The sequence below is a fragment of the Physella acuta genome, unplaced genomic scaffold, assembly GCF_028476545.2.
Source record: "Physella acuta isolate Inbredline_101_S28 unplaced genomic scaffold, ASM2847654v3 ptg001409l, whole genome shotgun sequence".
Lineage (NCBI taxonomy): Eukaryota > Metazoa > Mollusca > Gastropoda > Physidae > Physella > Physella acuta.
In genome coordinates, this window is record NW_026732924.1 from 95,459 (window position 1) to 119,630 (window position 24,172).

General features: G+C 34.9%; 1 protein-coding gene across 1 annotated transcript; it reads left to right on the forward strand.

The window, feature by feature from the left end:
- Positions 1-1,380: 1,380 nt before the first annotated feature.
- On the forward strand, positions 1,381-22,676 carry LOC131927489 (uncharacterized). The gene is made up of 35 exons (XM_059283158.1): positions 1,381-1,759; positions 6,019-6,062; positions 6,207-6,376; positions 6,945-7,105; positions 7,225-7,381; positions 7,585-7,697; positions 7,819-7,904; positions 8,033-8,106; positions 8,603-8,749; positions 9,094-9,199; positions 9,746-9,891; positions 10,029-10,130; positions 10,417-10,480; positions 10,738-10,838; positions 11,006-11,161; positions 11,603-11,725; positions 13,332-13,433; positions 13,950-14,007; positions 14,343-14,492; positions 15,255-15,334; positions 15,620-15,729; positions 16,026-16,130; positions 16,473-16,551; positions 16,711-16,828; positions 17,581-17,661; positions 18,058-18,167; positions 19,056-19,169; positions 19,496-19,654; positions 20,001-20,129; positions 20,214-20,344; positions 20,786-20,920; positions 21,066-21,189; positions 21,552-21,648; positions 21,993-22,103; positions 22,511-22,676. Exons 1-35 carry the CDS (start codon positions 1,746-1,748, stop codon positions 22,576-22,578), a joined length of 3,825 nt encoding a protein of 1,274 aa, XP_059139141.1. The 5' UTR covers positions 1,381-1,745; the 3' UTR covers positions 22,579-22,676.
- Positions 22,677-24,172: the final 1,496 nt, after the last annotated feature.

The following is a 24,172-nucleotide window of genomic DNA, read 5'->3' on the forward strand; positions in this document are numbered from 1 at the left end:
TGCAAGACATTGATAGAATCAGCCTATAAATAAACTTTTTAGCAGTAGTAGGCAATCATAATAATATAGTATAAATACATAATCAGGACATATAAAATACAAAATGTTGCCTTCAGAATATTTATATATTAAAAAATATCCATCGTAAGTAGAAGTTGATCTCTTCGTTTAACTCCTCTGTAGCCTAACGCAGAGGCGTAGCGAAGGCGAGGCGGGGGGGGGGGGGGGGTGCGGACCGCAACGGGTGACACCATTTAGGGGGGTGACACCAAGGCAAAAAATAGCAAAATATATAGAGAAAAAGTTGAGGGGGGGGGGGTGCAAATCTAAAGTTTGGGGGGGGGGGTGCAAATCGAAAACTTGAAAGTTTGTCCCCGGGAAGGGTCGCAACGCCTCTGGGGGGGGGGGGATGACACCATTAAGTGCCGCACCGGGTGACACCCGACCTCGCTACGCCACTGTGCTTGTAGGTTATCAAAACAAAATGCTGTTATCATGTTAACATCATGTATATCATACATTTACACTTCTGTGCTCGCTTTTAAGCAACAGATCTTTTCTGTTGTAAACATTATCAAAACTTTAGAATTGGTGGAATTTAGCTGTTAAGGGCTCGATTTGTTTGTGAATTAATGTTGGTTCATGAAAAAAATAATTTCATTCGGGCATTAAAAAGAGGTTATGGTGGTATTGGAGGTAGGACACAATGGTTACTTTTATGCCAATAGTGGTCATATCATTCATTTTTCTGGAGCCAATATGTCGGGAGTCATTTTGTCAAAAGCCAATATGTCGCGAGCCCAATTGCCGGGAGCCAAAATGTCGTGAGCCCATTTGCCGGGAGCCCATTTGTCTTGAGCCCTTATGTCGGGAGCCAATATGTCGGGAGCCGCTTTGTCGGGAGCCAATATGTCCTGAGCCTATTTGTCAGGGGTTAATATGTCGGGAGTCCATTTGTCGGGAGACTAAATATCGGGAGCCCATTTGTCGGGAGCCTATATGTCGCAAGTCAATATGACGGGAGCCCATTTGACGGGAGCCAATAAGTCGGGGCCCTTTTGACGGGGCTATTTTGACGGGGTCGGTTTGTCGGGAGTCGATTTGACGGGGTCGTATTAACGGGGCCGTTTTGACGGGGCCGATTTGTCCCGGGCCGTTTTGACAGGGCACCATTGTTAGCTACATTAACGCGACAATGCTGCTCGCCCCTTCCCATCTTGTTCAATGACCTTTAAAAAGTTCTGGATCTCTGCGTTTTGTGTTTGAATAACTATACGTCGACGGTTTTTTAAAAACTGGATTCTCTTACTCAAAGTTATCTACCGCAACACTACCCGATTTATTGACATAACAGTTGGCTGCTGGGCCTAGGCTGAGGTTAAAACCGTTAAATGATCGATCTAGGCCTTGTGTATTGTAGACATATTATTATTATTAAGCTCGCGTTACGAAGCACCGAAGTTTTCAATAAAAGAATTACTTTATAAACAGCACAACTTTTTAAGCTGTGGGCCTAATAAAAATAAACGTGCATATCTGGACCAAAGAACGAACGCGTTTAAACTTTAAACGACTGCTTGTTGTATAACAAGAACCTTGAACCTGATAAGCACGGGTCGTTTGATCGAGTTGGATTTCTACTTCTAGACTGCAAAAAGGATTCGATCTAGATCTATCTAGTGACATTTTTAGATCTAGATTTTGACCTGTCCTCAGACTGCTGTCGACTGCTTGAATAATATCATATGGCTTCTGCAAAGTAAGATGTAGACTTACTCTAGATTAGAATCTTAGATCCAGATTATTATGCTATTGACTAGTATTAGTATTGACGTATTGTAGACCTAGGTCCTAGATCTACATTACATGATTATCGTTACAATAATACAATGGGAAAATAGGCCTACTCTTGTTTAATTAGATCTAGATCTAGATCTATATGCAAGTCTATGATTAGTTGATGATATTTGAGTTAGGCTCTCACTTCTTGCGTTTTTGTTTTTACTTTTTTTTTTAATGTTTACGTTTTTGTATGATGTAGGCTGCTGTGTTAACACTAAAATACTTCGGTCTGCTGTAGTTAATAACTTAATATTAATAATAGTAACATAATTACACACCAGAGGCGTATCCAGGTTTTCGTTGTAGGGGGAGCGAAAAGAGCAAAAAAAAGGCGCCGAATTTTTAACACGTTTCTATATGCGTGTATTATATATATATATATATATATATATATATATATATATATATATATATATATATATATATATATATATATATATATATATATATATATATATATATATATATATATATATATATATACTAGCTGTATGTCATTACTTCGCTATGATGTAAAAAAAATTGAAAGTAGCACTCTGAAGAAATAAGAAAAAACACACAATGTAGGCCGACAAAACAAAAAATTGTATCAATCTAAACAAAATATGTATATTTATATATATATATATATATATATATATATATATATATATATATATATATATATATATATATATATATATATATATATATATATATATATATATATATATATATATATATATATATATATATATATATATATATATGTATATATATATGTATATATATATATATATATATATATATATATATGTATATATATATGTATATATATATGTATATATATATATATATATATATATGTATATATATATATATATATATGTATATATATATATATATACACTACAACCAAAAACGATGAACGTAACACAATCTGTTTTGTAATTCTTGTAAAAAAATGTCTTACATAATAATTCCTGTGAAATTATTTAAAAGACAAGTGAAATAGGGGAAATAATCACTCTCCTAATATAAATATGTATATATCTACACATTTAATTATAAATGTCAAAACAAATAAATAATGACTTTAGAATATAATGAAATTGTTTAACACTATTCGTGTTTACAAAATGTTTTTGTCTATAATCAGAATTTAATATATTGTCATCATAAATGCTAAGGTATCGCAGCATAATGAAAGTTTTTAAAATCAGAGTTGGTATAAAACCACGCTTTTCGGTATATTAAAAAAACATTCGGAATAACAGCCTACGCTTGACTAAATATTGGTCTTTTAGTTAATATCATATTTTTTAATTAACTACTGCTTTTTTGTGTTCTTTAAAGATAATTTTTTAACATAGTGATAGGTATGGGTTAGATCACTGTATTGATCACACACCTTTTTACTGGTAATTGCAAAAACAATATTCACAGAGTTTTACGTTTAAAAAACTAATTTTCTGGCGGCATGGTACTTTGGTACATCATTACGCGTTTTTCTACATGTACTTAACAGATCAGTTCGGGGTGGGTTGGAGGGGGGTGGGTTCAACTTCATTCACCACTGTCCGTTCACTTTAGGTCAATTTTCCAACCCAGTGTATACCTAGGTGTGACATTAATGTCGCTCTACACAATTGTGGTGGTGAGGTGTGTGTGGGGGGGGGGGGGGGATAACCAACTCAGAGTGAACATAGCGTCAGTTTTTAGATGACTGTTCTAAACATACATATATATTACACAAATATATATTACACAAATATATATTACAGAAATAGATTTAAATAAGTAGCAGTAGTATTATGACAATATTTTTTTTTACATAGGGGTACATGGGGAGGGGGTTTGTAACGGGAGGGGGTTTGTAACTGTTTCATATAATTTGTAATCGTAATCACTACTACTTGTCAAAATTTCCCCACCACTACACAGTTTGCTTATAAGTAAATTTAAATAGAGATGCCACATCAGTTGTATTTGTTTCTGTATTGTAATTTTTTTTAATTAATCACACGATTCAAACTGTATATATAAAGTAATTATGTGTGAAGTTTTATGTATAACATTTTCTAATTAAATTATTCGTAAGCAAATACATTATACAGTTGCCTTAAACGTAACACCCCTCTTGCCAAGTGGTACTACCGTAGAGGTTTTTTAAACATTGCAATGCATCGTAATGGTTATTTTTAGAATGGCAAACTGATGCAGCTGTTAATACGTGTTGTAAACGTAGACACTACTAGACTAGTACATTTATGCTTAATTGCTGCGTGTAAAAAGAAATCTTGTGATTTACTTAGATGTGCCGACCAAAAATATTTTTTTAACAAATATTGTTTAAAACTTTGAGTTTAAAAAGTTTCCAAAAAGGCGCCACTTTGCTGAAAATGCTCCCCCCCTGCGTACGCTACTGTTACACACGTACACAGATTTAGTTCAGTGACGTTGCTAGGTCGGGTGTCACCCCGTGCAGCAGCTAGTGTCCTCGATCTAGAATTCTAGATCTAGAATCTAGATGTGAACATTGGTGTCACCCCCCCCCCCCCCCCCCTTGTCCTTTGAGAGGTCTACACTTTGCAAGGATAATAATAGTAAGGATGTTTATTTGTAGTCTGTTATTAACACAGCTGGATGTAGCAATGTTTTCTCTATAGTTAGCAAGTTCACTACATGGTTCCCCCCCCCCCCCCCCCCACACCCTTATCGGGATTTATCAAATTTGCTCTTAAAATACAATTCAATTAAAATTAATCATTAATTTAAACGGAAGGATCTTTTATTTTCTATATATATTCTGCTACTTTTACATTGGTGTCACCCCCCCCCCCCCCCAAATGGTGTCACCTGGTGAGGTCCGCACCCCCCCCCCCCCTCTCGCCCCGCCCTAGCTACGCCTCTGAGCTAGTTAGTAATACTAATACTGTAGCCTATATAGCCTATATATATAGCAGTGGTCTCACTAGGTCGGGTATCACCCGGTGCGGCACATTGTGTCAACCCCCCCCCTCTTATTTTTCTCTGTAAATTTTGCAGTTTAAAAGCTTTAAAGTGTTCACATTTAATACTCATGTTTATCTATATTCGTTAGTTAATACAGATGGGCGTAGCATTTTTTTTCTCTATAGATTGCATGTTTACGTCACCCACCCCTCCCTTGTTGTGATTGTGTACTTAAAAGTTCTTTTTAACTCTAATTAACCATTCATTGGACTGGCAAGGCAAAAAACATATTTATTAGATATATCTTGCAATTTTTTTTTGTCTTGGTGTCACCCCCCAAAATGGTGTGGACCTGGTGCGGTCCTCACCCCGCCCACACCCCCCCCCCCCCCCGCCCTGCGACACCTCTGATTTATAGGCCTATTAATATTAAACTGCTTGAGTCTATAGTATATATTTACAGCATAGAAGCAAGGCCCTCTATAAAACTCTATAGTCTGTAGACTATCTAGCTATTACAATTTGTCTATATTAATTAACAATGAGTTAATTGACAATTAGGCCTATGTCAATATGTGCTGTTGTTAAGTTATTGGTATTGTTAGTTGTTACAGTTTTCATTTTATTATCAGTAGTTATTAGATTAGTTCAGTTACATAATTCTGCCTACACATGAATAACTTAGGCTATGGTAAGTAATGCCTATAACCCACTGGTCTATATAGGCCTCTTATATATAAGCCTACTTAAACTATCACTATATACTACTAGTACTAATAGTTAAATAACTATAGTATACAATTGCTGAATTAGGCATAAGCTATACTAAAATATCAAAATGTAATATAATATTGAATAAAATAACGCCATACACTATCTAGTTAGCCCTTTAATATAAGCCTACCATACTGAATTAATATAAATGATTTAAACTAACCTATCTTAACAGGCTACTAAAATACAATACCCTATAGATATAGTATAGAATAGAATAGCGAGGCCTGTAATATAACATGATGTTGGGGTAGAGGCTAAAGAGTATAATGTGGCCCTAGACATACACCTTGTTGTTACATGCATGGGTATGTCCTGGTTGAAGGGGAGGGGATGGTCAGGTGGGGTGGGAGGGAGGGGGAGGTGCTGGTGTGTGTTGGGTGTTTCAAAATGGACTAATTTGCCCATTTCTTAGAAAATTATTACTTTATTATAAAAGAGTTCTTCATTGTTTTTATTTTGTTTCAGAGCAAGTGACATTGTGTTTTATATCAATGGAGAAGAGCAGAAAGGTATCTTTTTTTTAAAGGCATTACAAACTTAAACTCTTACAAGAGAGAGTTATACAGCCTAATTTTAAAAAAAAATGATTGTCTTCCTATTCCTATTGGAAGGGCTTAGAATAAATGCCATTTCTAACTTGATCTTCTCAACAGTCCCCAACACATTTGCTGTGTCCACCTCACTCAATGACTACCTCAGGGAAGTGGCAGGGTTAAAGGGCACCAAGGTCATGTGTCGGGAGGCTGGCTGTGGCTGCTGCGCTGTGGCTGTGACCCACTTAAAGCCTGGCACAGACAAGCTTGAGACCTACAGCGTTCAGTCAGTGAGTACACACCTCCAGCCACGTCTTTTAGTGTTAGGGTAGTTTAGTTTTTGTACTGCTGTATGATGGTGAAATCTGAAGGGGCCCCAGTGACGGATCACACAAGACTAGTTGGAGAAACTAGCTTAAGTTCCCAGAATGACTGTAGACCAGTGGTTCTTAACCTGGGTTTGATTGAACCTCAAGGGTTTTGTTTAGTCATTGCAGAAGATAGAACTATTAAGAAGGGCTCGGTGAATGTGCAAATGAAACTGGTGGGGTTCGGTACCTCCAAAAAGGTTAAGAACCACTGCTATGTCCATGGTGTTAGGCTAACTACTTAAATAAGGGTTGTGTTGTACTGCTAGCAGTTGGCTAAACTACAAAGTGTCACAAAAACTTCACTTTTAAACTTCAGCACCAACCATAACTCAAATACTGCTTGATTACTAACTGTAAAACACCCCTATTTATTGGAAAAGTCATAGTTGGCAAGTGATTAAAAAAATACAGTCTAGCAGAGCTTTATTTTACCATTACTCTTATGAACTTTCCATATAGGCCCTCCAATTTTTTCTTGTAATTTCAGTGCCTGACTCCCCTATATACAGTGGATGGTTGGCAGGTCAGCACAGTGGAAGGTATTGGAGGTCAGAAGTCTGGGTTTCATCCCATCCAGAAGAGGGTTGCTGAATTCAATGGTACACAGTGCGGCTATTGTACACCTGGTATGGTGATGAACATGTATGGGTAAGTCAGCTAGTTAAGTACAAACAATGTTTGCACTTAAATTATAAAGTAACCCTTCCAGAGATAATTCCAACAGAGTGAACTTGACCATTGATTTGACCCCTCCCCCACCCCCACAGCCTCTTGCACCAAAACCCCACCATCTCAGCCCAGGAAATCGAGGACAACTTTGATGGCAACATGTGTCGATGCACTGGGTACAGGCCCATCTTAGATGCTATGAAATCTTTTGCCTCTGATGGTAGCATACCTCAAGCTAAACCCATTGATATTGAGGTAAACTTTTTATGCTATGAATATTTTAGAATCCTTCCATTTTTATTTTGGCCCATATTATTTACACAAAATAACATTTTCAAAAAATTAACCTTTCTCTTCTCTGAAGTAGAGTTTAGATATTTCAAAAAAATAATTAATTAATAATTATTGTAACTGGATGTGTTGTTAGCTATTTTAACCATATGGCACATTTTTTATAGGACCTGAACAAAAAGCTGTGCCCAAAAACTGGAGAGGTGTGTACTGGTAGTCATGGCAACAAGGGAGGAGACAGATGTTTGGATATAGATGTCAGTGGAGTCAAGTGGTACAGGTAATGATGGTTAATTGTTAATTTTTTTTTTTAAGTTTTAAAACATGAGTATAAATCAATGAATAGGATCACACATGTTATGACTCCACTTCGCTACACAACTTATTGTTTATATTTGTAGACCAACATCACTGACTGAACTTGGGTCAATTCTTAAACTGAATGCAGAGAAAAAAGTGAAACTGTTGCTGGGCAACACAGCTGCAGGTATTTTAATTGTTTCAACATTTAAAGCTAATTATCTTCTTGATTATGTTCAACATTTGAAGCTAATTATCTTCTTGATTTTGCCATATCTAAATTCTTAGTAAAATTTGTTTTATCTTCTATTAAAGGAATCTTTAAGCAAGAAGGGCCTTTTGATGTGTATGTAGATTTACACAGAGTGACTGAACTCTATACCATAGAGGTGAGTTAATAAAGAGTTACGCTAGTTTTAATGGAGAACATATGGAAATTATAAATTACAGTTGAATCTTAAATATTATGTGCTGAAATTTAGTTTTGGATAAGTTGAATTGTTCAGTTGCTGTATTGGTAGGATTTAATTTTGGTCAACCCATTTTTCTGGGGTAATAGTAACCAAAGTCAGGTACCCAATGGAACTGTGTGGACTCAGGGATGTCCTTAAATCTTGAGTTTAAACAAAGATCCAAACTCAGGCCTTCTGGCTATCACTCAGGCTCAATCACCCAACCACCCTCTTCCATTAAATGGCCGGGGTAGCCATATAACAAATGCTAGCTGAATACTTCCAGTTAAAGACAGGGCTAGCTAGACAATATTTTATCACTCAAAGTCCACTAATTAAAAATTATAAATAAATGTACCAGTTTTGTTTACAATTAATACAAATGTAAGAATGTATAAAAAAATGATTCAAGTAGCACTTGATGGGTCCTCAGCTGGGAGAGAGTTTTAAAGTTGGTGTAGCCACAAGTCTGACCAGTTTCATGAGTAAACTAAAAGCCAGCCAAGACCTGCCTGGATACAAGTACTTCACAGCCCTGCATAGACATTTCAAATTTATTGCTAACGTCATGGTCAGGAATGTGAGTACTCTAAAATATTCTTAGATTCGCTTCAACCTCTAAAAAAACCTATTAAAAAATCATCTGAAACTGAATACTTGTAACAGTAAATTCTGAGTTATTTAATATCATTACCAATAGAACTGTTTATTTAAGTAAGATTAAGTATATTTCATGCATCATCATTTCATGATCTAGCCACTAATAAAATTAATTGCTAATATTATCTTTATATTACTTATGGCTCTCCAATGAGCATAGGGCCAGATTGACACTTGTTTCTACACTAGCAAAAAAATAAAAAAAAAGTTTACTGCTTATCCAAATATGCTGTTATATTTTCTTACATTGTTTCTGTTTAACAGGCTGGTACTGTTGGTGGGAACTTGATGATCAAATACAACCACCCAGAATTCCCCTCTGATATCTACACTCTGTTTGAGTGTCTGGGGGCCCAAGTCTACATATATGGTAGGAGCCAATATACTCACATTACATTACTACAAGTCTTGACCGTCTGGCATTAAAGAAGTCAACATGGAGTAGAAATAATTTAACTAACGACCCTCTCACACCGTCACAATCTAAATACTTGTCACATGGAATGCAATAATTAGATATTTTTCTAAATCTGGCTAAATATCAGTTAAATTTAGCATAAAATTGTGCATAAATTTAGCTAACATTATTTTCACTTGTTCTGTCCTTATATATAGCCTATTATTATATTACCCATTGGCAATGATTGATCATACAGATGGTCTCTGGGGAAACTAGCAAACAGTCTCTGATAGAAAAGTGTGAAGTATGCCACTGTTTTAATGTGTGGATTGCTCTACAGATTCCCTCTCTAGTGAAACTAGCAAGCACTCTCTGATAGACTTTAGTGTGAAGTATACCACTGTTTTAATTTGAGGATTACTTTACAGATTCCCTCTCTAGTGAAACTAGCAAGCACACTCTAATAGACTTTAGTGTGAAGTATACCACTGTTTTAATATGTGGATTACTTTACAGATTCCCTCTCTGGGGAAACCAGCAAGCACTCTCTGGTAGACTTTTTAAGTGTGAAGATGTCTGGCCAGGTTTTGTTGGCTGTGGAGTTGCCACAGTTACCAGAAAGCAATGTGTTCAAGTCTTTTAAGATCACTCCCAGGTGGCAGGTCTGTCTGTCCTGGTTTTGTCAGCTTTATAAATAACTTAGAGAATCGTTAAGTTTTGTTATATAATTGAGTGTTTTAATTAGAGGATTGTGAAGTATTGTTTCTTGATTAATAAATGTGTTGTTTTCAAACACCAGAATGCACATGCCTATGTGAATGCTGCCTTTAGAATACCTGCAGAAGGACGTGACATTAAAGGACGGCCATCTCTTGTGTTTGGAGGGATTAATGCTCAAACTGTAAGAATTCATAAAAACTTTTTATAAAATAATTCTTTACTTAGAAATTAGAAAATATAGTAGTACTTATTTGATAAGATAATTTCTAAACATAATAGCACACTTAAAGAGATTTTTTAAAAACCTTACCCATTAATATCCAGACCAGCTGGATAGTTGATTCATTTTCAGACTGGTATAGGGTTGAAACAAAAAAATCTAACGCTAAACATATATTCTATGACCATTGATTACTTTTAGTAGGTTTATTATTCTTTATGCCACCAATTTTTAATGTGATCCACAGGTGCATGCTGTCAAAACTGAAGACTTTTTAACAAATAAAACACTTTCAAATGATGTTGTTAAAGGTAAATAACTCTCAACAAAACAAACTACTGTTTTCATTTTTGTACCCTTCTTATTTAGTTATAAACAAACATCTAGATCTATAGCTTAGTAACAGTGCTGTTTGTTGACATTTTAATATATTTGATTAAGCATTGAAAATTTGTTTTTTAATTCCTTTCTAGTTCTAGTAAACATGTTAAAGATGTTAAAAAAAACCTTCTATAGCCTACTAGTTCTTTAAATAATTTTTTAAAATTTTAAATTCCTCATCCACCAGAGGCCCTTCAGGTTTTGGCCAGTGAACTGGACCCTGAGCTGGACCCACTCCTGGCATCCCCCAAATATAGAAAAGAGTTGTCAGGGAACTTGTTGTACAAGGTGTTTTAATTTATCTGCATTATTTTTTTATGATTAGTCAACAGCAACAAATTAGGCAGAACTTAATTAATCATGAGATTAGAATAACATTAAGCAAACATTTCATCCGTGTGACAAACACCTGTGTATCAATCAAATTAATTATTAATTAATCTGTTTATTACCAGGTACTTCTTGGTATCTACAATACAACCAATCCAAAACTACGGTCTGGAACTGACTACCTACATCGCCCCATTTCTTCAGGCCTACAAACTTATCAGGAAATGAAGACTGAATTTCCTTTGAAAAAAGCTATGCCAAAGCTGACAGCCCCATTGCAGGTAAAAAATTAATTTAAAAAAAAATATAATTATTTCAAACAATTATTTTTTAAAGTTTGCAAGCTGTAACACAATAAAATGGGTCACATTGAAACTGATTTATTTATAATTTAAACAACTGTTGCAGGCGTCAGGGGAAGCAATGCTTGTGACATACACTGGTTTATCTATATTTAAAATGTCTGTTTCAGGCATCAGGGGAAGCAATGTTTGTGACCTACACTGGTTTATCTATATTTAAAATGTCTGTTTCAGGCATCAGGGGAAGCAATGTTTGTGACCTACACTGGTTTATCTATATTTGAAATGTCTGTTTCAGGCATCAGGGGAGGCAATGTTAATGAATGACACTGGTTTATATTATTTAAATGTCTGTTTCAGGCGTCAGGGGAGGTAATGTTTGTGACATACACTTATCTATATTTGAAATGTCTGTTTCAGGCATCAGGGGAGGCAATGTTTGTGAATGACATCCCCAGCTACCAGCATGAGTTGTGTGCAGCCTTTGTTCTCTCAGACTATGGGCCTGCCACACTGGAATCTATTGATGCTACTGAAGCTCTGGTGAGTTGGCTCAAAATGTTGCATGTGGTTTTATTTTTTTTTTTTATTAGAATATGTTAGCAAAATAGTTTTATTAGGGCATCAGCTAATTTAAAAAAAAAATTTTCATTTTAATAATTTTGTTTTACACGAAGTAATATTTATTTTGTTGACTTAATATTGAATTAGTGCACATCTGCTCAATTCTAAAAGTTTGAGGTCAGTTCCCACACATGAGTCAGTAAGAAGTCCCTGAGTTCACCCAGCTCTAATGGGTACCTGACTTAATTAGGGAAAGTAAAAGTGGCAATGCATAGAACTAACCACACTATCCATTCATATACTGAAGTAACTGAAACAGGTGAACTCTACTTCATCTGCCCTATTGAGTATCCAATCTGAAATAATACTAATAAACTAATATTGTATTAGTAATATTTTATTTTGTTAGTTGTACTTAAATATTTTAGTTATTTTGTATTAAAAAAGTTTTTCTATGCAGTTTGTTGTCTATAATAATAGTTTCGCTGTCTGTCTATGTATCTATCTATCTATCTATCTATCTATCTATCTATGTATCTATCTATCTGTCTGACAAGAATGCTCTAGAGAAAACACAAGCAAATTAAAAACTTTCACAGTAAAGCGGCTGGCGAAATATGACGTCATAGAGTAGAAAATAATATCAAGCCGGAGAGTGCACACAGTAATATGACGTCATTGATTCTCGAGTAAACATTGAATAAAAATGCAATTTTGTCTAATCTAAGTGGTTTGCGTGAAGAGTTTCATTCATACAATTCTTCGGGTAGGGGCGAAGCCCCACCCCCGCGTAAGAACGTCTGAGCCCCCCCCCCCCCCCCCCCCCCCCTCCCTAACTCAAAAGAAATTTATTCATCGATACTCTATAATAAAATTACCGCCTAATTAATGTGTCTAATCTAAAAAGTGGTTTTCTTGCAATTTCTTTAATGCAATTCTTCGGGTAGTGGCTAAGCTCGACACCAGTGTTTCTTTCAGACTTTTTCCGCCCCGGATGGGGGAACTTTTTCTAATCTAAAAAGTGTTTAGCGTGCAGTTTTTTTCTTCAAGCATCTCTTCCGGTAGGGGCGAAGCCCCGCCCAGATTCTTCCTTTAGTTTGTATGATCTACAAATGCGATCACTGTTTCTTTCAGACTTTTTCCTCCCCGGAGAGGGGTGGGAGTACTTGAAATTTTCGGGGGCGGGGGTAGAATTTTCTGGGAGGGGGCGGACACTGGAAAAAGTATATAATTATATTTCGTTGAATGGGACGGTAGACATGTTTTGGAGTGTGTGTGTGTTGGGGGGGGGGGGGGGGGGGGGGAGGGGGGGCGAAGCCCGCTTTTCCCAAGTAGAGTTGCCTTGCAAGAAACTCTAAATGCAACTTTTTTCATGAATGAGATCAGGTGCATGGTTTAGGGATATGCCTATGACTATATTTTGTATAAATTAAAGTACCGAGAAAATAGACAGCACTATCAACCTAGCACCCGTTGTATCCTTCCTCAACGGGCCATTTTTCTCTTACTATAATATTTTGGATATGATGTTTTAGAAAAGTTTTTTAGTGAAGTTTGTTGTACAAAAATATTTCTGATTGAGCAGAGCCTGCCTGGAGTTGTGGGTTTTTATTCAGCTAAAGACATCCCTGAAGGTGGAACCAACAATTATTTACCTAGTGGAATCTTTACTTTCACACCTATAGAGGTTAGTTTAGATATAATACAAACAATGGGAATTACATTATTTTGTTTTGTTTTTTATGTATCTGTTTATATGTTTAATTTATATATTTATACCACAAATATGATTAATGTAAATAAAGAAATATTGGAGAAAAATATAATCAACGTACATATAAAATATTTTCAGAAAAAATATAATTAACTTTGATAAGAAATATTTGAGAAAAATATAAATAACTTAATTTATAAATTATATATGGCAGTGTGTGAGAAATATACAAGGAGCTTTCAGAAAAACTATTTTTCTTTTCGATGTATGTTTATTTGTGGCTCAAACTGTCCTCTAAATAAGGAGCTTTAGAGATACTGTTACATTTTTAATTAACTTAGTCTTTTTTTCTCATTTAAATCTAATCAAACTGTGTAGAGATGTAGTGTCACTTTATTGTGGTCATATTTTCCCCGGTGTTAATGATGCATCTAGTAGATTAGAGATGTACTCTTAAGATCAAATGGACTGTTTTTTTCTACCCATCAGGTATTTGCTACTAAAGATATCTCCTTCAGTGGTCAAGCCCTTGGAATGATTGTAGCTGGTAAAATATTTTTATGTTTGCTAATCTCCTTTTAAATTTTTATGTTTGCTAATTGCCTTTTAAGTAATACCTTGTTAAGCCCAACAGTAATCAAATATAGTTTCAATTTTCATTTGCTATTAGATAGCTGTTAGCATATTTAAAAAAAAGGTTCAGTTTTATAATGCTATGGTGCATAATTATTTAAATTTTTGTTTTATTAATACTATTTTGGATGTGTTCAGAATTGTACCCATGAATACATTATCTAAATCTCTGAACAGCGTAAAGTGTTTCTGTATTGTTACATGTCTACACCCAAATGTAACACTGACTACAATTGATCTCTGTTACAGAATCTCAAAGCCTAGCTAATGCTGCTGTCAAGAAGGTCAAGGTTACCTACTCCAACATCCAGAAACCAGTTTTAAGTATAGAGGAAAGTATAGCCCAAGGCAAAGAATTTTCTGCAGATTTGAAGGACTTTGTGGCTGGGAATCCTGACGGTGAGTGTCTCTAACTTGTTAGATCTAGATGTTAATTAACTCAGTTGGTTAGGTTCTCTAACTTGTTAGATCTAGAGATAGTAGGGTTCTCTAACTTGTTAGATCTAGATGTTAATTAACTCAGTTGGTTAGGTTATCTAACTTGTTAGATCTAGAGATGGTAGGGTTCTCTAACTTGTTAGATCTAGATGTAAATGAACTCAGTTAGTTAGGTTCTCTAACTTGTTAGATCTAGAGATGGTAGGGTTCTCTAACTTGTTAGATCTAAATGTAAATGAACTCAGTTAGTTAGGTTCTCTAACTTGTTAGATCTAGAGATGGTAGGGTTCTCTAACTTGTTAGATCTAAATGTAAATAAACTCAGTTAGTTAGGTTCTCTAACTTGTTAGATCTAGAGATGGTAGGGTTCTCTAACTTGTTAGATCTAAATGTAAATGAACTCAGTTAGTTAGGTTCTCTAACTTGTTAGATCTAGAGATGGTAGGGTTCTCTAACTTGTTAGATCTAAATGTAAATGAACTCAGTTAGTTAGGTTCTCTAACTTGTTAGATCTAGAGATGGTAGGGTTCTCTAACTTGTTAGATCTAGAGATGGTAGGGTTCTCTAACTTGTTAGATCTAAATGTAAATGAACTCAGTTAGTTAGGTTCTCTAACTTGTTAGATCTAGAGATGGTTAGGTTCTCTAACTCGTTAGATCTAGATGTTAATGAATGTTATTATAGAAAGCTTCTTATTATCTATTTTGTGTTCTGTGTCTTAAGAAACCTGGTCAACTGTGGACAAAACTGTTGAAGGTGAATGCAGAATGGGCTCACAGTACCACTTTTACCTGGAGACTCAGGTCAGCAGGTTTTATTGTAGGGTTAATTAGAGGGTAAGTTTTTTAATTAGGTTTTAATTAGGACTGAGAAGTGGAGCTGTCAAAAAATATAAAACTTTGAGCAATTAACAAGTACAATATAGGTCAGTGAGATTGTGTGGTTTTTTGGTTGGTTCAGCCATTGTTTAATTGACAGTGAAGAGCGCTGAAAAAAATCAAGTAGCATCAGCATTAGACTCAAAGTTTCACAGTGTATTATAACACAAAATGTAATCTACAAGTCTTGTATAAATATTGATCTTCCAGGTGTCATTAGGGGTCCCATCTGAAGATGGTATAGACCTGTACTGTTCTACACAATATGCTGATATGAGCCAACATGCTGCTGCTGATATCATTGGAAAACCAATGAACTTGTGAGTTTCTGAACTCTCATTAGTAATTTTATTATTGGAAGGCCAATGACCTTGTGAGTTATTTAACTCTCATTAGTAATTTTATAATTGGAAGGCCAGTGAACTTGTCAGTTTATTAAACTCTCATTAGTAATTTTATTATTTTATTTACGCTTCCAGTGAGCAGACATCTTTGTTGTCTTCCATGCTACCAAATTTATTCACATTTCTTATTTTTTATTAAAATGTACACACAATTTAAAGAAATATCTGTATAAAAGCCGAAGAAAGCCTTTTTAAAAACATTTTTTCCACAGCATAAATGTGACTGTACCAAGGGTTGGTGGAGGGTTTGGTGGCAAGGCCTGGGATTCTTGTGCTGTGTCAACTGCTGTTACACTTGGAGCTTTCTTATCTGGCAGGTGTGTGCCTGATATTTGGGCATTTGTTGCACATATTTATGCTAAACTTTTATTAACCTCTGTTGATTTGTTTTTTTTTAAGTTAAGTACTAACTTTCTTCAAAATGTTTTACTGGACACATTGCAATAAAATGTTAATATATCATATTAAAAAATAATGGAGTGTTTTGATTTCATATTTTACAGTTGGAATACAATATTTTCACAATTAATAGTTAATAAATTAAATATTTTATATTTTATAATTAAAATAAAAAATGTAGATTTTCATTGTTTTTTATAGAAATAAACCAGCATTGTACATTTCACAATTGTATAGTTAAAAAAAAAATTATTTTTCAGACCAGTGAGAATGTCCCTAGATCTGTCAACTAATATGAGACTTCTTGGCAAGAGAGCTCCTTTGTTGTCAAAGTACAAGGTATGGTAACTCAACTCCATTACTGACCATCTAAACCGTAACATTATATATTTATTAAAGAATTGTAATCATCAATTTACATCAATGCAACCAGCCATTTTTTAAAATTTAATTTAATTGATTATTATCTTTAGAGATTTATTGGTCTGACATTTCCAGATTGGGTTCAGTGATGTTGGTGACGTCCAGGTGATAGAAATGGATTTGTATTTTGATGTCGGCCATAACAGCGATAGAGCTTCAGACATTGGCCATGTTATCCACTTCATTGATATGGGTAGGTCCTAATAGAGCTGACATTATCCGTGCTGTTCGTTGATATGGGTAGGTCCTAATAGAGCTGACATTATCCGTGCTGTTCGTTGATATGGGTAGGTCCTAATAGAGCTGACATTATCCTTGCTGTTTCATTGATATGGGTAGGTCCTAATAGAGTTGACATTATCCATACTGTTTCATTGATATGGGTAGGTCCTGTCATAGAGCTGACATTATCCATGCTGTTTCATTGATATGGGTAGGTCCTAATAGAGTTGACATTATCCATACTGTTTCATTGATATGGGTAGGTCCTAATAGAGCTGACATTATCCATACTGTTTCATTGATATGGGTAGGTCCTAATAGAGTTGACATTATCCATGCTGTTTCATTGATATGGGTAGGTCCTAATAGAGTTGACATTATCCATACTGTTTCATTGATATGGGTAGGTCCTACCATAGAGCTGACATTATTCATGCTGTTTCATTGATATGGGTAGGTCCTGTCATAGAGCTGACATTATCCTTGCTGTTTCATTGATATGAATGTGTTATTGATAGAACATTTCACATGACTTTTTTACCTAATAGACTAGTTTAAACTTTATTCAAACGCAACCAGTTTAGCTAAATTCTCTACTGTTATCAAATGTTTAGTGACAAGTAAAATTTAATTAAGTAAAACATTTTTGGTGGTTTAGATAATGAAATATTACACAAAGTTGAGCTAAAAAACAATTAGCTAATATTTGAAAATCTAATTTAGGCTACCATGTGCCACACTGGAAAATCAAGCCACATGCCATGATGACAAACAAACAAGCCATGTCCCCTGTCAGGGCCCCAGGTAAGGCAAATGTTAATTGTGTTCCTGAATTTTGGCATCAAGGCCTCAGATCTAGACTACCAGAATCATTCATGTTCTGTATCTTTTTGTCAAATGAAATTATCTGGAAAATATTTTTCACCGAAAAGCAAGGACACAATAAAGTGAGGACAGTGTTGTAGGCAGGGGGTGTAAGACGGATGTTTGAACCCCCATGGACTTCTATTTTTACTAAATCCTTGCTATATCACTGAGTACTCCACTGAAACATTAAATCAAACTATCTGTGCCAGATTTGAGTTTGTAAGAGAATGGTGTTTTGCACATTTATTAAAAAAAACATTTGAGCATGTGGAGTGTAGTTGTGAAAAAAACATTTGAGCATGTGGAGTGTAGTTGTGAAACTTTGATTTTCAGGTTCTGTGCCCGCTGCGTTTATCATTGAGACCATCATGGAACATGTGGCCAGGTCTGTGAACAGACACCCCATCCTCGTCAAGGAGATCAACTTGTATGAGAGGGAGCAGGTCTGTTGTGGAATCTTTTAAAATAATAACATGTCGACCAACTCTTACTGATCTAGTACTGGTTAATTAGTAAAAGTAAAGTAAATTTTCCCTTTCAAACCTGACGGTCTATAGGGCAAGTGAAGTAGAGTTAACTTGTTTCTGTGACCTCGGCATATGAATGGATAGTGTGGTCAGCCTTATGCCCAGCCGCCTTTACTTTCCCTAACGTAAGTTAGGTACCCATCAGAGTTGGGTGGACTCAGGGACGGTCTACTGACTTGAACCCGGATTCGATCTCGAGACTAACGGGTTAGCAGTCCAACTCTCTACCGCTAGACCACTCCGTCCCATGGTTAATTAGGAGCTAGTGGTATATTTGACTGTGGTGGTTCTTGATGACTTGAATATAAGAAAGTAGCCATGCCATATTATAGTGTGGTGGTGATGGTTATAGGTAGGATAAAGCCTAGTGTCAGGTAAAATGTTAGATTTAACGGAATTGAATTTTAGTAATCAGTGATTAAGTTTTAGGTTAGCTTTAGTTTTGGGTTGAAGAATATGTTATATGCTTAGGTTTAGTCTTCATGTTTAGCCCAGGATTAGTCATGTTTAGTGTTAGCAGTTAAGTTTAATGGTTCTATTTCTATTGTGTATAAAGACTGATACTAAACAGTGATTTATATAGGGGTAGTATGGCTACATTAACTGAAGATTGCTACCTTGTGCAGACCATTACTTTCTACTATGTTTACTCACTATTCACTAGTTCTTTAATCATAAAAAAAAACTTAAAATATTTTAAATCAAAATACTGTTTTTCTATATAGAAAACTAATACTGGACCTATTAATTTTGGCCTATATTTTCAATGCACCATGTAAAATAGTAACTTTTCCCCCTGACCAGACTGACCTGTTTGGCCACCCAATGACCAACTGTACCTTAAGGGATCTGTGGAGACGTCTCAAGGACACTGCTGAGGTAGAAGGGAGGATGAGGCAGGTGGATGCCTTTAACCAGGTACTTGCTCTAACATTTAAAAAAATCTGGCATTCATCTCATACAAACATGTCTGGGAGGTTGTGTTGATTCAGCTTTAAAACAGTTGCCAGATAGACAAGAGCTTTGTGAGGAAAAAATCAGGCAACATATAGATATTCCTCTGTATAACTTATAAAAATAAATACAGATTTTACTTTGCAAATTTGGTTAAAAATAAATTTTGCTACAAATAAAAAAAAATTGTGTGTAGGCCATTGACAAAGTTATGTAAAAGTTTTTATTTGACATTGGTGTGTTTTTATCTTTTAACATGAAAATGCTCATCTAATTCTGGCACTACCTAGGAAAACCTTTGGAAGAAGCGAGGCATCACAATGACCACCAGCAAATATGGAATATCCCACTTTGCTGGACAGACTTCACATGTGGCCATATTTGCTACAGATGGAACTGTCACAGTCAGCCAAGGGGGCGTGGAAATGGGTCAAGGTCTATATACTAAGGTGATTTAACCCTGTACATTACGTAATTAGATACATATGTTTAATATGAATAACACTTTTGGGAAATGTCTTTTCTGCATTGTTTTTTACTTGTCAACTTGTGTTTTATTATCGATTAAACTGGCAAATGTGTTTTAATTGTAGTTTGTTTAAAAAAATGTAGGCTTATAATAAAAATTGACACCAACTGGTAAGAAAGTCTTCTAATTATTCTACATTTAACAAGGAAGTGTATTTCAAGCTTTTCTGCAACAGTTGATTTAAATATCATTATAGTTCCATATTTTTAAAACTTTTCCTTTCACCTGTTTTCAATTCTTAAAAGAACCTTTTGATCATTGTATAGGTTGCACAGGGTGTGGCTCATGTTTTGGGAGTGCCTATTGAGAGCATCAAAGTTCGACCAAACCAAACCATCATCACCCCCAACAGCATGGTGTCTGGTGGGAGTATTGCTAGTGAGGTGTCCATGCAGGTACAACTCTCTCACATCTCAAAGTTAATATATTGTTTTGTATATGTTATTGTACTTTAAATTCCGGAATTTTAAATTTCCCAGGCAGCAGTTGAAGCCAGTAATATCCTGAAGCTGAGAATGCAGCCAATCAGAGAGAAGTTCCCTGATGCAAGCTGGAAGGAACTGTGCAAGAAGTGTCTTCAAAATAATATAGATTTATCTGCACAACACACGTGAGTACTTTCAAAATTATATTTTTATAGTAAAAAACACATTATCGAAAGTAAAAGAGGTTGGGCACATTGCTGGCCACACTATTACTTCATATTCTGAGGTCACAGAAACAGGTGAACTCTAATTCACTTGTCCTATGAACAGCCAGGTTCAAAAGGGAACTTTACATTTAGTCAAATCAAACAATGCTAAAATGTAACTTAAATTCATTCACAATTGAAAACAAATTCTTCCCATAAACAAAATCGTACCAAAAAAATCCTTACAAAGTCTTTCCATAACATTTTTTTTCCCTGTAAACTACAGATTAATGAAAATGAAATCATAAGTTAAACTAAATCTCAGCTCATTAATAATTAAATTGAAAGTCAGGAGCTGCAGAAAATTGATGCCATTAGCAGAATATCACAGGACTTAAATTGTCACCTGTCTTTTTAAAGCTTTGTGCCTGCAAAGTGTGAGAAGATTTACCAATACTTCACCTACTGTGCTGCTGTGATTGAGAGTGAAGTGGACATCCTAACTGGCGAGTCTCAGATCAGGAGAGTGGACATCATGGCTGACTTTGGAGAAAGGTAAGTGTGACACTCTACTTCACCTACTGCGATTGAAAGCAGTATGGACTTGCTAACTGCAAAAAGGTAACGTTTAAACATTTTGTACCGTAAATTTAGTAGAAATAAACAAGACATGCTAAGAAATTCTTTTTAAAAATTTCAGTTTAAATCCAATGATTGACATTGGGCAAGTGGAAGGTGCGTTCTTGATGGGTCTAGGGGCCTACATGTCTGAAGACATCGTCTTTAATGCAGATACAGGCAGGATACTCAATGATGGAACATGGGTATGATACTGGTTTATTGTTTCATTTATAACTTCAAACTTGCCTAGCTTTATAGCAACTCTTTTTTTTTTTGGGCCAAATAAAGATTTTTAAAATTCTAACTTTTAAAACATTCTTAGATTTATAGCCACTAATTTTTTTGTAGAGCCAAATTAAGATTTTTAAAATTCTATATTTTAAAACATTCTTAGATTTATAGCTACTAATGTTTTTGTTGGGCCATATTAAGATTTTATTTAAAAATTCTATATTTTAAAATTCTAAATTTTAAAACATTCCTTGAGTAATAGCAACTAATTTTTTTGTTAGGCCAAATTAAGATTAAAAAAAATCCTACATTAATCAAAACTGACCATTGCCAGGAGTATAAGCCGCCAACAAGCAAAGATATTCCAATAGACTGGAGAATCCATCTCTTGCCTGATACCCCAAACCCTTCAGGAATCCGAAGCTCTAAAGGTAAATATTTTTTGTTATAGGAACAGAAAAATAAAAATATAATTTTACACTAATGAAAGTTTAAAATTTAAAAATAATTTTACGGAATTGAAAGTTTGTAATTTAAAATACTTACTTTTTGTGTATGTAACTTTGAACAGTCTTATCTTAGACTTTTACGATAATGCATCAGTATAAAAAAATGATGTGTCCGTAAAAACAAGTGTCAGTATAAAAAAAAATGATGAGTCAGAAAAAAAAATGATGTGTTAGTATAAAAATGATGTTTCAATATAAAAAATGTGTGAGTATAAAAAAAATGACATGTCATTATAAAATACTGTAAATATAAACATCTATTCCAGCTGTTGGTGAACCGCCCATCTCTCTGTCTGTTGGTGCCCTGCTAGCTAACAAACTTGCTGTCCAGTCTGCTCGTCATGATTTGTTTGGTTCCACAGACTTTTTGCCTACAGGTAGGTAAATTTGGACCTTCGTGAGCTAGAAGAATTTTGGGAGGTATTGGGTTGGCAGGTCCTGGTTCAAAAGGTCCTGAGCTGAAAGGTCCTGAGGGTCCTGAAATGGAAGTTCCTGGTTCAAAAGGTCCTGATCCAGAAGTTCCTGGCAGGTCCTGGGTTGACAGGTCATGGTTGACAGGTCTTTTTTTAATAATGTCCTGAGCTGGAAGGACTTGGGTTGACAGGCATAACCCTTCTTAGTATGAGTAAAAGAAAGCACTGAGTGTTAAAAAAAACCTTTAACTGCTCTCTGTAGAAGTATGCATCAAGTAGATAATTGACACAGAACAGTCCCTGATCTCAGCTATATCCAGAACTTGTGTAAAATTATTTCTGTTTTAACTTTTGGCTTTCAAACCTTTCAGTTGCCCCATTCACTGTGGAGAGAGTTCAACAAAGTACTGGCCTGATGGTAGACAAACTAGTTCTGTAGATTGGAGTTGTTGTCCTTTGTTTGTTTACAATTTACATTCTGCTAAAACTATTTCTTTCAACATTTATGTACATGTTTTATGTACAAAATCTCATTTTTTTAAAAATATGCACTTTTTACTATTTGAAATTAAATTAAATCTGTCATTCTCAAAGTGTTGAAGTAAGTCTACAACCATCAACTGGTTGTGAGTTATAGAAAGAAGAATAACGTTTTATATTTTGATAGCTGCCATTCTTTTTTAGTCTTTATATTTTATAACTGCCTGGTGATTTATAAACATTTGGATGCATTAACTTGTATGTTTTCCCCTGGTTTTACCAGTTGTCTTTCTGTTATGTGTCATTATAAAAAGAAACCCATTTTTTGTTGGTTGGCCTATTGGTTTTTGCTGTTGTTTTTTGTGATGAAAAAAAAATTTCTGTTTATATGCAACTAGAATTTATTTTTATATTGATTATTTGATAACCCATTTAAGTTACTTTCATACTTGTCTTTATTATTTTTATTATACAACTGTATGTGGAAGAAGCTGTTATGACTAACCCATACACACACACTGTGAGTTGTCAGTCTTTGAAAAGTTTTTTCCCCTTAAAAAGCTCTTCTAAATATAAAACTATTTTCTGCTCTAACTTTTGTCATTACTATTTTTTTTTCTTGCAGTTTAAAAGTATGATGTATAACTGAAAAATATTATATAGAATTTTTTTTTTACTTATATAAATGTTTTACTGTTTATTTAATCTTTCTTTACAAAATAAATCTTACTGAGTATGATCATAGTAATGTGCCATTTGTTCTAAAGCTCTGTTGACAACCTGTCTATTACTTAACAAATAATTTAATAAAGTTTTCTGTAACAGTACATTTTTATTACTTTGGGTATTGAGGATTATGGCAACATTTTAAACTGACTTTTAACAAGAAAGATATTTTTATAATTATATGTTAAAAAACCCACATACATTCAGCCATAAAAACATTTGTAGAACTATAATAAGAAGATGCAACTGCAGTCAGTTTTTTAACTGCTGGTTATCTAGGCTTTTATATCTGAATGTAATTATGTGAAGAAAGACACTGTTGTAAACAAAACAAAAAGTCACATTCACAGAACAGACCTAATCAGAACAAATATAACCAGCTTTCAAATATATCAGTGGTGTTTTATCACAGATTATCAGTTTGTATTTACTTAGCCATGCATGTTAATTGTGCTTATGAATATGGATATGTACACATTTTTGTAAAATTAATATTTTTTTTTCTAAAACTATGGGGCAAGTGAAGTATAGTTCACTTGTTTCTGTGAACTCGCCGTATGAAGAGATAGTGTGGTCAGCACTATGCCCAGGCACCTTTACTTTCCCTAAGGTACCCACCAGAGTTGGGTGGACTCAGGGACGTTCTACTGACTTTAACCCGGATTCTAACTGGAGACTTACGGGTTAGCAGTCCAGCTCTCTACCGCTAGACCACTCCGTCCCCGGGATATCGTGTAGTGTGGGGTGTAGCGAGGTGTGGGGTGTATAATTTCCTGTTAGGACGGAAACAGTACCTTAATTTGAATTGCGCCATAAGGTCGGGTGCC